Source organism: Gavialis gangeticus, unplaced genomic scaffold, assembly GCF_001723915.1.
Source record: "Gavialis gangeticus isolate Ggan-Ray unplaced genomic scaffold, GavGan_comp1, whole genome shotgun sequence".
Taxonomy (NCBI): domain Eukaryota; kingdom Metazoa; phylum Chordata; order Crocodylia; family Gavialidae; genus Gavialis; species Gavialis gangeticus.
Window position 1 is genome coordinate 32,535,598 of NW_017729025.1, and position 13,126 is coordinate 32,548,723.

General features: G+C 34.6%; 1 protein-coding gene across 4 annotated transcripts in view; it reads right to left on the reverse strand.

Annotated features, from left to right (window-relative positions):
• PAPOLA (poly(A) polymerase alpha) overlaps positions 1-13,126 on the reverse strand; it is a 105,489-nt gene that overhangs the window by 43,026 nt on the left and 49,337 nt on the right. For all 4 annotated transcript variants that reach the window (XM_019518602.1, XM_019518600.1, XM_019518599.1 and 1 more), the window contains exons 7-13: positions 11,685-11,796; positions 10,092-10,181; positions 9,851-9,989; positions 8,458-8,530; positions 6,683-6,803; positions 5,668-5,752; positions 895-948 (exon numbers count right to left, since the gene is read on the reverse strand). In XM_019518602.1, coding sequence (XP_019374147.1) covers positions 895-948; positions 5,668-5,752; positions 6,683-6,803; positions 8,458-8,530; positions 9,851-9,989; positions 10,092-10,181; positions 11,685-11,796 — 674 coding nt within the window. The remainder of the gene's footprint in view (positions 1-894; positions 949-5,667; positions 5,753-6,682; positions 6,804-8,457; positions 8,531-9,850; positions 9,990-10,091; positions 10,182-11,684; positions 11,797-13,126) is intronic.

A 13,126-nucleotide genomic window follows, 5' to 3' on the forward strand; every position in this document is an offset into this window, starting at 1 on the left:
ACTACTTATTAGTTAAGTTTTTATTAATACCTCAATACCAAAGAAATAAGACTCGCTTTGCCACTGGGTAAAGAAACCCAAAATATGTTTTGTTTCAGACAATTAGGAAATATTACATAACTAATATTTAACCACAAGACAAGTTAATTCAGACTAATAGCCCCCACCCCCCAAAATCAATGCAGCTTGTTTAATTGAACTGTATGTCTTGTCTTGAAATTCAAAATAAATCTTGGCCAAACCACCTGTGACCAAGATGAGTTTAGAAAAGAAGAAAGATTTTCTGGGTGCAATGATTACGTATTAGCTAGACCTGAGGACTAAAAGTATACACTAACAGGAAAGATTAAAAGCTGAACAACTGAGAAGAATTAAAGAATTATTAACAAAATACACGCATTAACTCCTAAAAAACACAGAAAAATGTATTTAATAAAGAGATTCACCATTTCCCACAAGTTCATATAGAGTACGAAAAAAGACTCCTCACAAACACCTGGGAACCCCAAAGAGTGTTATAACAAAACCAGAGAGAATGGTGGTGTGGGCAAGGTGGAAAAGATTTTTTTTTGTTTTTAGAAGAAACTTAAGATCTCCGCCTCCAAGCCCCATATTCAGACCTTCTGCACACGCTGAAAGCAAATACTGTCAATGCAGCCAATCTTTAGAAGTTTTTGCAGGTCATTTTTAAGTAGAACAAACAGCCAATGCAACCCCTTTAATTATTAACTCTCAGATTATGCTCATAAATTTAAAATGTGAACAAGTTTCAACTTTAATTTTTTTCATAAAACCTGTTTAAGAAAGTAAGACATGCCCAAGGTTTGTGGCATGAGAGTACTTTGAAACTGGAAGTTTCTTTAAAAAAAATTAAAGAGCAAGCATGATACTCACCATTCTAGTCGCTGCTTTTCTGTTGGTGCACTTGCTAGAAGTACAATATAATGCCTTTGGAGATAAAGACAACATACTATTCTATTTATACAGCTGACACTGGACATTCAAAGTATCAAAAACATCATTACTTTTACTGTATAAAGCCAGAAACAAAAGGAATCAAAAGGTTAAAACAGGTACTGTATAATAAAACTAGATAGCTTAAACCCTGAAAAACACTGAATGTTGCCATATTATATTTTGAGATATTTCAATTTATTGCATACCACAGCTGCAATCTAACACCTATGCCTGGTAAGTATGCCTTTAAAGCAGACTATCAGAATCTTTACAATAAGAATGTATCTTAAATTGCTCATTCTAGGAACTGAATAATCAATTTAAACAAGCAAAAAATGGTATTCTGGCCATAACTGAGTTATTTCTGATGGAACTACAGCTAGATAACAAATTAACATATGCTAGAGGTAAATATGGTTACAAAAGGTAGTTTAAAACGTTAAGATTTAATTCAGACACTTTTCTGAAGGTTTCTAAAGTGTGTTTTCTCTCGCTTTAGTCCTGAAGTCTCAGCAGTACTCTAGAATCATCATCATGCTTAGCAGATGTCAAGCAAAGTTTAAAAACATCAAATCCAAAGTTCTGGCTTTAATTGAAGGCAGAGCTCCAATTTTGCTTAAAACTGGGGGATGGGAGGAGAGGGAGCAGTGGGAGCGGGGGAAAGTAAATGAGCAATAACTGAAAGAACAGAATTAAGTCTTTTTATTTTAATTTTCCTTAAAACTAATGGAACAAACTAAAATTCAGCAAAATCTTTGGGGGTGCAGGGGGAAGTGAGCTACACAGTTAACTGTTACAGGCCTAAGACCCAAACTTGTAAAGACAGTAGAAGGTAATCCATTTTAAAAACTAAGTAATCCCATTTTGCATTATTCACAAAGCATCATGTTATTAGCATTTTGGGTCCTTTCAGGGGGGTGGGGAGGAAATCAGATTTTTTTTTTTAACTGTATCTTAATATATTTCAAATTACATATACAGACACACAGACCTAGTTAACTTACTTAAAAACTAGTGAAATTGCAGTAAAGAGATTTCCTAGCATTCTAGGTCTACAAATCATGAAACCAACACAAAACTAAACAGATCAACAAATATGGATGTATTTCCACATTTACACTGTTTAGAGATGTGTGGAAACCGAGTAGAAATATTAAGACCTATTAATCCCAAAGGCTAACTTGAAATATACTTTACTAACTACACAGGTAAATAAAAGGAGAGATGCTTTTTTATTTTTAAATGGCCAAAAAAATTTAATGATTTATTTGGCTACGTTGACATTTTTGTCTTGTGTGTCTTTGTTGAATGAACCCCCTCCATTAACTCCATCCCTGCCCCCACTAGAAATGAGATGAACCCTGAAATTAGCAAATATTTTTGCACAAAGATTTACAAACCTTAAGGAATGAGATTCTGCTTAATATTAATCTTACTTTACCTGAATTTTAGTTATGCAATTTGAATACTGATTTGTCCTTATGTATGGTTTATTAAAATATTAAATTTAAAAATAGCTGGTGCCCATTAAGACTTCTACTCGACATCCTGAGATTTCACATAATGGCAGAGGCAGTTTATTAGTTACAGATTTAAAATGAAAGAGATATTTGAAAAGACTCATTTTCTATTTGGTTATTGGAATAAAAGTGCTTCTTCCGAGTGCCTTTAGATGTGGCTAAAGATAACTGAAATTTGAAATTAGTTAGTAAAGACTGCTTTATATCTGATCACCTTATGAGTAACAATTACATTCCATTTATAAAAGCGGATATTTAACTGGGCCTGTTTGTTCAGAAAGGGGTAGTAAACAAAACTGAAAAGAGGGATAGAGGGAAGTGGTATAAAACTAATTAGTATTGTTTTTATTACATAATAAGCAATGAAAAATTTCCATTGTTTTAATAGTAGAACATCAATTTATAGCAACTAATGGTTCACAGAAAAACACTCCCGTTGCTAAATATTAAAGGAGAAAAAAAATCTATAATTTTCAATTGTTTTTATAAAAAAGTTTCAACTCAGTGGCACCTTTTAATCATAAAATGAAATTCCCATCTTGTTGTTATATTTGAAATTTTAGCTGCAATAGTTTTCCTGCCTCATGCCCCTTCCTGAACAAAGGCCTTCATTCACAGATTTCCACAAACACCTTATTTAGTACGCTGTTCTAGTTTTTACTAGTATCTGGAATATAACCCCCTCCCCCCGCCCCCCAAATCCACGCAGCTATCATCTCCTTTTTCATGATTTCTGGAACAAAATTTTGTAATGCACAATTGAAGGGGTCCATTCCAAGTTCTTATATAATATATAGCCTCATATGTTAGAAATATAGTTTCAACTGAATTGTCCTATTAAGATATACTGCATGTAAAAGACTCATATACCCCTGTATAAAGTTATAGATTATCTACATACTAATACTGATGTGCATTACTAAACAGGACAGTGTTGCAATACACTACATCAAGAAGCTGTTTTATTATCCATCGTACATAGTTTATTTTAGAGTTCTAATGAGTGAGCCATTTGAGTATCATGTAATGTTATATTGAAAATGTTATGCCATGATAGCATTTATTTTTTTCATTCACTCTTATGACTATACCTAGGAGTGATGAAAATCTTTTCTAATTTAGAAAAAAAGGAAAATTGTACCAAGTACAATTAGTGTGAGATTTACACCTCCCAGCTGGAAATACTTATTGATAAATCATCAGGCAAATCAGATAATTTATTTCAAACTCCACTGCATTGCTACAGGTACAGCACCCTCCAGATTTCTCTAGCTAGGCATATATTCTAAGTTCACTTTCTTTGTTTAATGATAACAAATAAATTCAGTCTATTCTGCCACAAATGTGAGATTTACAGTAGTAACTCCTATGAATAGTGATACACAAACATTTAAGGGAAAAGATAAAAGTATTTAATTTTTTTAAGCTGTTAACCTAAGGTAAGGATCGTGGTCCTTTTCCTTCTGCACAGAACCAAATATTATTTTATATATCAGTATTAATAAGTCTCTGATGTACATATGGGGATCAAACAGGAGAAAAGGCTAGTTTCTCAGATGAGATATCAAAGTTGCCAAAATTCATTTTTCTAGTGCAGATTTTTTTTTAAATTTTTAAAAGTGACCAATATTTAATCTAATACCTTAAAAAATACTGCTCTAAAAGTTAAAGCTCTGACAGTTCTGATAAGTAGGCTGTGGAGAACCACCACTCTCAAGAAATAAAGAGAGTTGGGACTTTTTTTTTTTTTGCAGTCTTGTGCACGTGTTGCTGGTAATGATTATATCCCATTGTTGTGTTGCTGTAATTACCGATACTGTTGCACAATGTTGGGTTAAATGTATATTAGAGATTTACTTCAGGTAAATTCAGAATGGTAAATGTCTGCTGCTCCCAGATCCCCCACCCCTCATTTTGAAAGGATTTAGTAAACAAACAAAAGTAGTAGGGAATATATCAGCTGCCTTAGCAGATACTGCTAACAAGGGACTACAAACAAAAGAATAAAAAAATTTAACTTTCGGAGACGTTATGAGATTTTAAATTGAATCTCCAAGGCACAACATAAAAGATTATCAAATGTTTTAAAGCTTTTAATCATGCAAAAAAGTATTGAAACAAAACACAGACACATTATGATGGTCATCAGGCTTTTTTTAATGGGGGAACTGCATATTTCAGTGTTATTTAGATTTGTACATAACCAACCACCCAGCAAAGGAACATTGGCGTAAAAAATATTTAATCTTTACTCAAAATGGGTCTCCAACAATACTTCAACTGAGGGCAAATAAAATGTAGTCCATTTGAATAATCCATATTTATTATATAGAGTACAACTTCAGCAAACCCAAAATACATTAAAAACAAGCCTCTCCCCCCAACCATCATGTACCATTAGAAACCCTTAAAATGTTAAGTGTCAAGGTCCCCCCACAATGTTTCTTAAAAAAATCCAAACAACCCACATTAAAAAAAATAAAGACTTCTGAAAGTGCCTTACTTAATGTAAAAGCATTACATAATTATAATTAAGATATATGCACTAGAGACTAACATATTCTGAAGCTCTGACCAGGCTTTCTTAAGAAAAGCTAGTGGTAAGTACACTTGTGCTGAATGAAGTGCCAGATGTACTAGAGGAATCTTATTGCCACAATTATGCTGTATATTACTGTAATAAAAGACAGATCCATGGTTTCCAGTGGGTATTCATCTTAAATATCTATTTTACACAGTTATTTTATTAAATATTTTGCTTGTGGCTTCATTTTAAAACAGGATACATCATAAGCCTCCCCCCTATTAGAAGTTGGGCATTTCTGCCACAGAAACATTTTCATATTTGGTCAAATTAAATTTTCATTTTTTAAGTCATTTATAGCCACCCCATTACATTCTTTATATCTGGTCATGAGCTATTACACTACAGAAATGAAAAATGGTGTACAATTAAATAATTTTAAAGTTTTCTGTAGGAAAGAAAACACCTGATCTCTCAGTTGGGGGAAAGGGCCTCAGAAGAGAACAATTTTCGGTCTTTTTAGGAAAACCATTAAGACACTTTAGGGGTTTCTAATGGAAGTGTGTAGCCACTTTAATTATGCTGGCATAAACACCTTTGCTATTAAAGATCATTATTTTTAAATGGGTATATCTTAAACATTCTGCCATGCCATAAAATACATACTTGTACTTTTGAAAGAAGTTTGGAGCTTCAAAAAGTTTGGACCACTCTGCCTTACTCAGCAAAATTTCATCTGTGATAGCAAGACCTGAATTATAAAAACACATTTAAGCCTTTTTCACAGCTGTTCTGTAGCAAGTATCCATCATAATAATAATAATAATATGAATAATAATAAACCCTGAAAACAATGATTTACTAAGCAGAGGCTACTTCAAGGCAAATTATTCTTCTCTTTGATTGCAAGGAATTGTTTCAATAAAACTAACTCTGTGTACTTTATTTGTATGGTTACTGGTTATTCGTACTGTGAAATTTGGAAACTAAGTTTGATTGCACGATTAAATGCAAGTGGACCAGATTAATTTAGTAGAGATTTAAAAACACACGAGAATTATTTCTCTGGTATGCTTCAGAGGAAGCATGCTCAATCCAGGAAGGAAAACAGAAGGTTTGCCTCATGGAGCTTAAAACCTTTAGTGCATGGGTTTGTTTTGGGTGAATGAAAGCTGTAGTGGGGAAGAGACCTGCTTTCACGTTGATGAAAATCATGAGTATTTTCTCACCTGCATTTATCAAAAATACTTTCTGAGTAAGTGTGCATTAGTCGTCAGAAATATTATTTGGGTGAGGCAAGACAATATTCTTCCAATTTCCCTTACAGAGCTAAGCACATTGCCATCTTATCATTATTAGTATCTACGAAAAAGTGACACAGTAACAATATCATCTCTCATATAGCAATGTAGCTCATAAAGGTCACCAGTACAGTCTACAAAGTTAACTAAATGCTTGAGAAAGCCACTTTCAACTAACAGTATCTGGAAGGAAATAATAGATTTTTTTTATATAAACATGCTGCTGAATTGAAAAAGTGATGATCAAAGTATGTAGCACTAATGAATAACTGTGTGCACTATGGAAAGGATTCCTGGGTCAATCAGCGATCTCAAAAATAGTATACCTGTGATGGAACTGTTTAAATCCTTTCGGAATAAGAGCATAAGATAATACTTACCTTGTTTAAACTCCTCAACCATGACCATCCGTGTAGAAACGGACACATTGTAGGTAGAGTTCTGCTGTGGGTATGCTGGTGTAATTATAGGCATAAGATGGTACCTATCACTGGGGTTTACCTATATATAACAACAGCCAATCAGTTTTCTTCAAGCATACATAAAATAAAAAAAATGTGGACTTTCCCCTTTGCTAAAATGAATCTAACGTAAACACAAGATCTGAATTTACAGACCTATTTGATTTAAAGAGAGTGTAAACAGAAGTTTAGAATACTCAATGATAATATGTTCACATATTCTGACAGGCAACCTATATAAAAAATAAGTTATTTCTAGACTCAAATGGAATGGGGAAGAACCATTCCATTGACTGTGGCATGCCATAGTCAATACCAGGCCAAAAATAATTCAAATTGAATGGTTAAAAAACCCAAAACAACAAACACAAAACAATGGTGTGGATGGCAACCTGCAATCACACAACCACTGGTACCTCATTACCACCTGAACACTAGGCACCTTCAGAGAAATGGCTGCTTTGAGACCCTTTAAAATAGACTGTCTGATTTATTCCTGTAACACTATTGATAATGAAGAGCCAGTCTAAGAGAAATGGCTCTGTGCATCCTGAGGGAAGCAGCACTTGTGTTAAAGTATCCGTTAATAAGAACAAAACATGGAGAAACAAAAAGGGAGGCAACCACCACAGATGGAAAAAAAATGAAAAAAGTTTTATTTAAATAGCGTTAGGCTAGCGATCTTGTCTTCTGTCAGGTTGTAAATCTAAAAAGTTAAGGTTGAAACCCTATCCTTATCTTACCCTGCTCTGTTTAGCCACTGCAGCATGTACTGTTTTATAAGAATCGCACACTGATCTCAAATCCCTACACTAGGAACAACAGGGTAACTTAAGAGCATGTTTTTAATCTTACTTTACACCAGAAGCCTGACATCATTTAAAATGTGGACTTTTATTCAAGTGCATAAAAAAATATTTAAAAGTTCACACAGTAAAACACTGTACTCAATTTCTCCCCAAATGAGTAACGGCAAATGGCTCCTCATGGTCAACTGGAGGAGTAAATACCATTCTGGCATCTTAGACTTTTCCCCCCTAATACTTTAAAGAACAAGGATTTTGCTTAAATACATATTCTGAGATGCTAAATGGATTTCATTTTTAAAGTTCCAAACATAAATAATAGGGATACTACCAGTTGGGTGTCAACATTGTGATTGCTGAAAGGCAGAGTAAAAAACAAACCAAAAAACTCACACTCTTCCTTGGATCAAACTACAAAAGGGCTTGTTAAATGTAAGGAGTTCAGTATTCAAAATACAGTATTTATAAACACCTAAACTGCAGCAGTTAAAATATGATTCTAGAAGTAAAATGTCCTAAATAAGTTACCTAGTCAGTGAGGACTGGCATAAAGTCAAAAAGTTGACCAAAACTGTTTTTGTGCACATAGCTTTTTTGTATACAAGTTATATAGGGAGTGTTTATTTACAACACTTAGTGCTGAAATTGGGCTAGAACCACAGATATAGTGCAATCTACACAGTTTCAGAAGTGGACAATTTACAAGATGTAAACTAATTTTGTTCTATGCACTGAAGGAGAATTACAGTTACCATTAAAAATGTAATACTAAAAATGTCAAATTCATTTATAACCTAAAAACAAAATTTACCTGGGGTTTCTTTAAACATCTGACTTCTCTACTGTACAGTGTGAATTATTTATAGGGGAAAAAAATAATACACTAACCCTTGGATCCCATACAGGCAAATTAAGATTGCATTCTTCTGGCTGTTTCAATAGCACTGGATTTGGCCATTCCCTGTTTAAAAAGATTGTAGCACTGAATAAGACTACTGGATACCACTTATATATTATGTTAAACATACAATTTTTTTGAATGTGATATTTCTTCATTCTGTCTCATGGAATAACAAGAGATGAAATATGTTCTCAAGGAAAAATTAGAACAAATCAGTCTACCAGAGGTTCTTGGTTCCTGAACTGAAGACCAACACAACTACAGTTTATAACTATGTTCTTTGATGCAACAAAAGGCATTATCTGGGTCTTTCAATTAAGGCGTTAAACAAATATATATTGTTCAAGCAGCACACTCCTTAAACTTGCTCTTCAACTTAACCATAAATCAACAGAAGTCCTGTCTGTAAAGATTAATACTGATTTTGTCTTCATGCTAGCTCAGTTCCTGGAAAAATCTAGACAGGCCAGACTGCAGAATGATTAATAATTACAAAATGCAGGCATTAATCAAGATTTTTTTCCCCCCATCTAGATTTCTAAAGAAAAAGCATGCAGAATGGAACATTCTTTTTTCTAAATGAAATGCAATGCTACTGCTCTTCAAGATGCCCTTGCTACCCACTGAATAAAGCTAGTTTCCTATAGACAGTAGAAGCCAGTTAAGGGGTACGTTAAATAGTCTAACAGCCACAAATTAGTTTTTTCAAAATACTATCATGACATACCTGCAATGTTTTCCCCAATATTATTTGTGCATTAATGTTCTTGAATGATGCACAATCAATTTCTCAATTGATTGTGCATAAGATGGACCATAATTAAAGTGTAGGAATTGCATTATAATGAGGAGGTCTCAACTGATTTGCTGAACAAGCAAGTGAGAGTCAATTAACTACTTAGAAATTAAATTACCAATAAATAGTATAGCCAGAGAGGGAAAAGAGCCATTGGACTCAATAACAGTAAAACTATAGTAATGATTTTCATGTTTGGAAGCAAAAGCAGAGGTGCTCAATTAAAGGTACTGATAACTTTGAACAAGGACTCTACAAAGTCTCTTTTCATTGTACCATCTCACATGGAATGCCAAATAATTTATCCCGTGATTATAGGTCTGTTGTGTATATTGTCCCATTCAAGCAAATTTTATTCAAATTGTCCTCTGCAAGGTATATGTTTTGCCTATTTACTCTACACTTCAAGGAATAAATTTAATAAAAAAGGTAATATACAACTCACTGACACCAGAAACAGAGAGAGCAAGATTTTATGAGCTACCTACTTAACTTGGTACCAGCTGAAGAAATGTCATAGAAACAAGACTAAAATGTAGTGTCTATAAACAATTTTATTTTAGTGTAATCTAAAATTAACATACCATTTAGAAAATACCAAGAAAAATTTATGTACAAGAGTTGATGCTATTGCATTTGGATAAAGCTGGCAAGTTCTTGCTACTAGCATAGCCCAGGAAACACCACCAAGGAAACCTAATATATTGGAATAGATGTTGTGGCCTGTTGATGCAAAGGGAAACAGAGAAAAGAAAACAGTTAGTTATTATGTTAGTCTTAAGTAGGGATAAGAATTTAAGAATATTTTGCAACAGTATTACTTACGTTTTGCCCACAGTTTGATAGCTCTCAGTGTTAACCTGAAGTTGTCAATGTTTGGTACTAGATGCAGAATTTCATCGGTCACCCTGCAACCTGGGCAAAAGAAAGCACATTACCTCTAATACTTAAGGAAAAAAACCCATGCATCTTTAAACCCACTCCTAATTCTACCAAAATTAGTACAAGAAATTAGATTTAATATTTTTGGTAGTGCTAGAGTTATGTTGTAGATGCATGAGAAGCAAGGATTAGTTATTTGTTTGTCTGCTATCCTCAGGAATTTTTCTCCTCTCTAATTTCACAGCCACATAGACTGCTTTTAGTACTTGCTGTCCCTTAGTTTTCCTCAGATTTGAGGAAAAATGAAGTGCATTTGAAGGCATGTCCAAGTCTCTCCACATTATGCAGTTGGTCTAATACAGATAATCAACAAAAATCCTTGCCTCTTTCATTTAATATTCTTATCACCATCTGTCTGGAACTTAAACATTATGTTTAATGCATTTTGAATTTTTTTTAAAACTACGCTGCACTTGAAATGAACACTTAATTTGTATATAAAAAAGCACATCGGAAGAGGGGTACCCATACTTCCATTATGAAGTCATGAGAGAAATGTGAAATGCAGAAAAGTTATAGATTAAAACTAGGAGCAAATTCTTATAAAACTCCAGTGTTACTCAATTAACTTCAAATGACCTATCAATTTAGAAAACAAGATTTTTATGCTTTCGTAAGACACCTTGCTTGTAACAGAACACATTTTTAGAACCATATTGAGAGATAACAGGTCTATCAATAACTGAGTAAGGCACTAAGTCTCAAGTTTAGGATGACATTATAAACCCGTCATTATTAAATGCTTCAGTAATCTGTTTAACAAATGGTAGGAAATGTTGTTGGAGACAGTGAGAAAGCTGGCTGCAGAACACTAAAGTGCTTCAAGGCCCCTTCTCAAGAAATTCAACACAAGAGAAAGTTATAACACAGAAGAAAATTCAAAGGTTGCATATGACTGAAGAATCAACTGGGACAAACATCTTGTCCTGGTTATATATTCTTTTTATATTTAAAGTTTTAGGGTTGGGTATTTGACCAGTCAAAAAGTTTGGTCAATTGACTGGTCAAAAAATGTAAAAAAAAAAAAGTTGCCAACTGTTGCAAATAATATACAGGAAAAAAATTCCATTAAGAAATGTGTCAAAAACAATTTAAAAAGTCATATTTCTGTCAAGAAAGCTACAAAAAAAAAATGGTTTGTTTTTTTTTGGTAAAACTGCTAATCTTTAAATCAGTCAAAAAAATGCAGTCAAATGACCGATCAATAAACAATATTTGACTGGTCAATTGAGTGGCTTGCCAACCCTACTTTTTAGTGTATATGAGGTAGTCAGGATTTCCAGTCTACCCCAGAATCAAGGAGACCTTCAAATGTTAGGCTTCTTTTGTATCCATACTTAATGTTCAGTTAAACTTTGTCGAGCTAAATCATTCATAACGAGAGTTATTGTATTATTGAGCTGAGTTACAGTTATACCAGTTCTCAGATAAAGGTATACATGAAATAAACAAACACACACACACAGATACACATACCGTTAAGACTTCGTATGCATCTAATGTCTAAATTTTTAAGTAGACTATCATCTCGAAGGTCTAGATCTTCGGGAATAGTTTGCAGCGCTAATCTCGCGAACAAAATATCAATCTAAAAAAAAAATCCACAGAAACAAGTGATTATCCCCCTCAAGCTACCACTCATTTAAATGTATTACCAGTGAGAAACTGTTTATTCCCTTCTGCGTTATTAGTCCCACCCTACAAATTAAGCACTCTAGGATTAAATGAGTTTAATTTAGACTACTAAAGAAATGCACTTAGCTGCTCTCCCTATCCTCCAAGAAAGAATGAAGGAATGCTGAAACCTACACAGAATTCTTGAAGAGATAAGGTAAAGAAAACACACTTTATTTGCAAAGCTTTCCGTAAATTCTCTCATACGTTTGATAGCTTCTCTAAGGAAGAAGATACAGCTATGCAAACATTGTCCTAGCTTTGCAGGAGGCAGGCTGAAAACAAACTGGGTCTGTGTTTACACATTCAAATAACGTCGGAGAGTTCTCTCAGGTTTGTTCTCATGGTAGAAAAACTTACCCAGAGTCATGTATACAGACACTAAAATACTGAGGCCCTAAAGATACTTTAGCATGCTCTGCAAAGTCCCTTAATTTGCCTGGCAACAGATAGCAGCATGGCATAGGGCAGTCTTGATTGGCTGACAGACTACCCTCCATCAGCCTGTACTTCCCAGCAGCACAGCATGGAAGTTGCCAAGGGGGAGTGTTCTGAAACAGCAGAGACCAGCAAGTGACACACTGTCTCCTTGGGGGAAAGAGGGAGAAGCTGGAGGTCTATATTCTCTTCTGAAAGAAGCTAGGGCATGTACAGATATTCACTGTCCCAGGAGAAACGTTCCTGGAAGTGATTTAACCCTGGTTTTTGCCAGAGTATTTTTCTCCCAGAATGGCTTTTTTTACCCTGGGAGAAAAAGCACAACTATCTGTACACTTGTGGTTTCTACTGGGAGAACAGTAACTTTCCCAAGAGAAACTGAACGTCTGTATGAGGCCTGGGTCTGAACCAAGGAAAAACAACATAACTGGTACTGAAGTGTCCCTATTTGCAACTAAATTTGTACATCTGTCATTACCATAGTTTCATAGATTTAGGGTCGGAAGGGACCTAGTAGATCTTCTAGCCCGACCCCCCGCCAGGGCAGGAGAACAACAAAACCCCAAAACAAGAAACGGGACTCAAATGAGTCCAGCCAGGTAGGCATCAAGCCTCTTCTTAAAGACCCCCAGGGTAGGGGCCAGCACCACTTCCCTAGGATGTTGGTTCCAGCTCCTAGCCGCCCTAACTGTGAAGTAGTTTTTGCGGATGTCCAATCTATACCTCCTCTCCATCAACTTGTGCCCATTACTCCTTGTTATGCCAGCGGGCGCTAGGGGAAACAGCGTCTCCCCCAAACCCTTCTG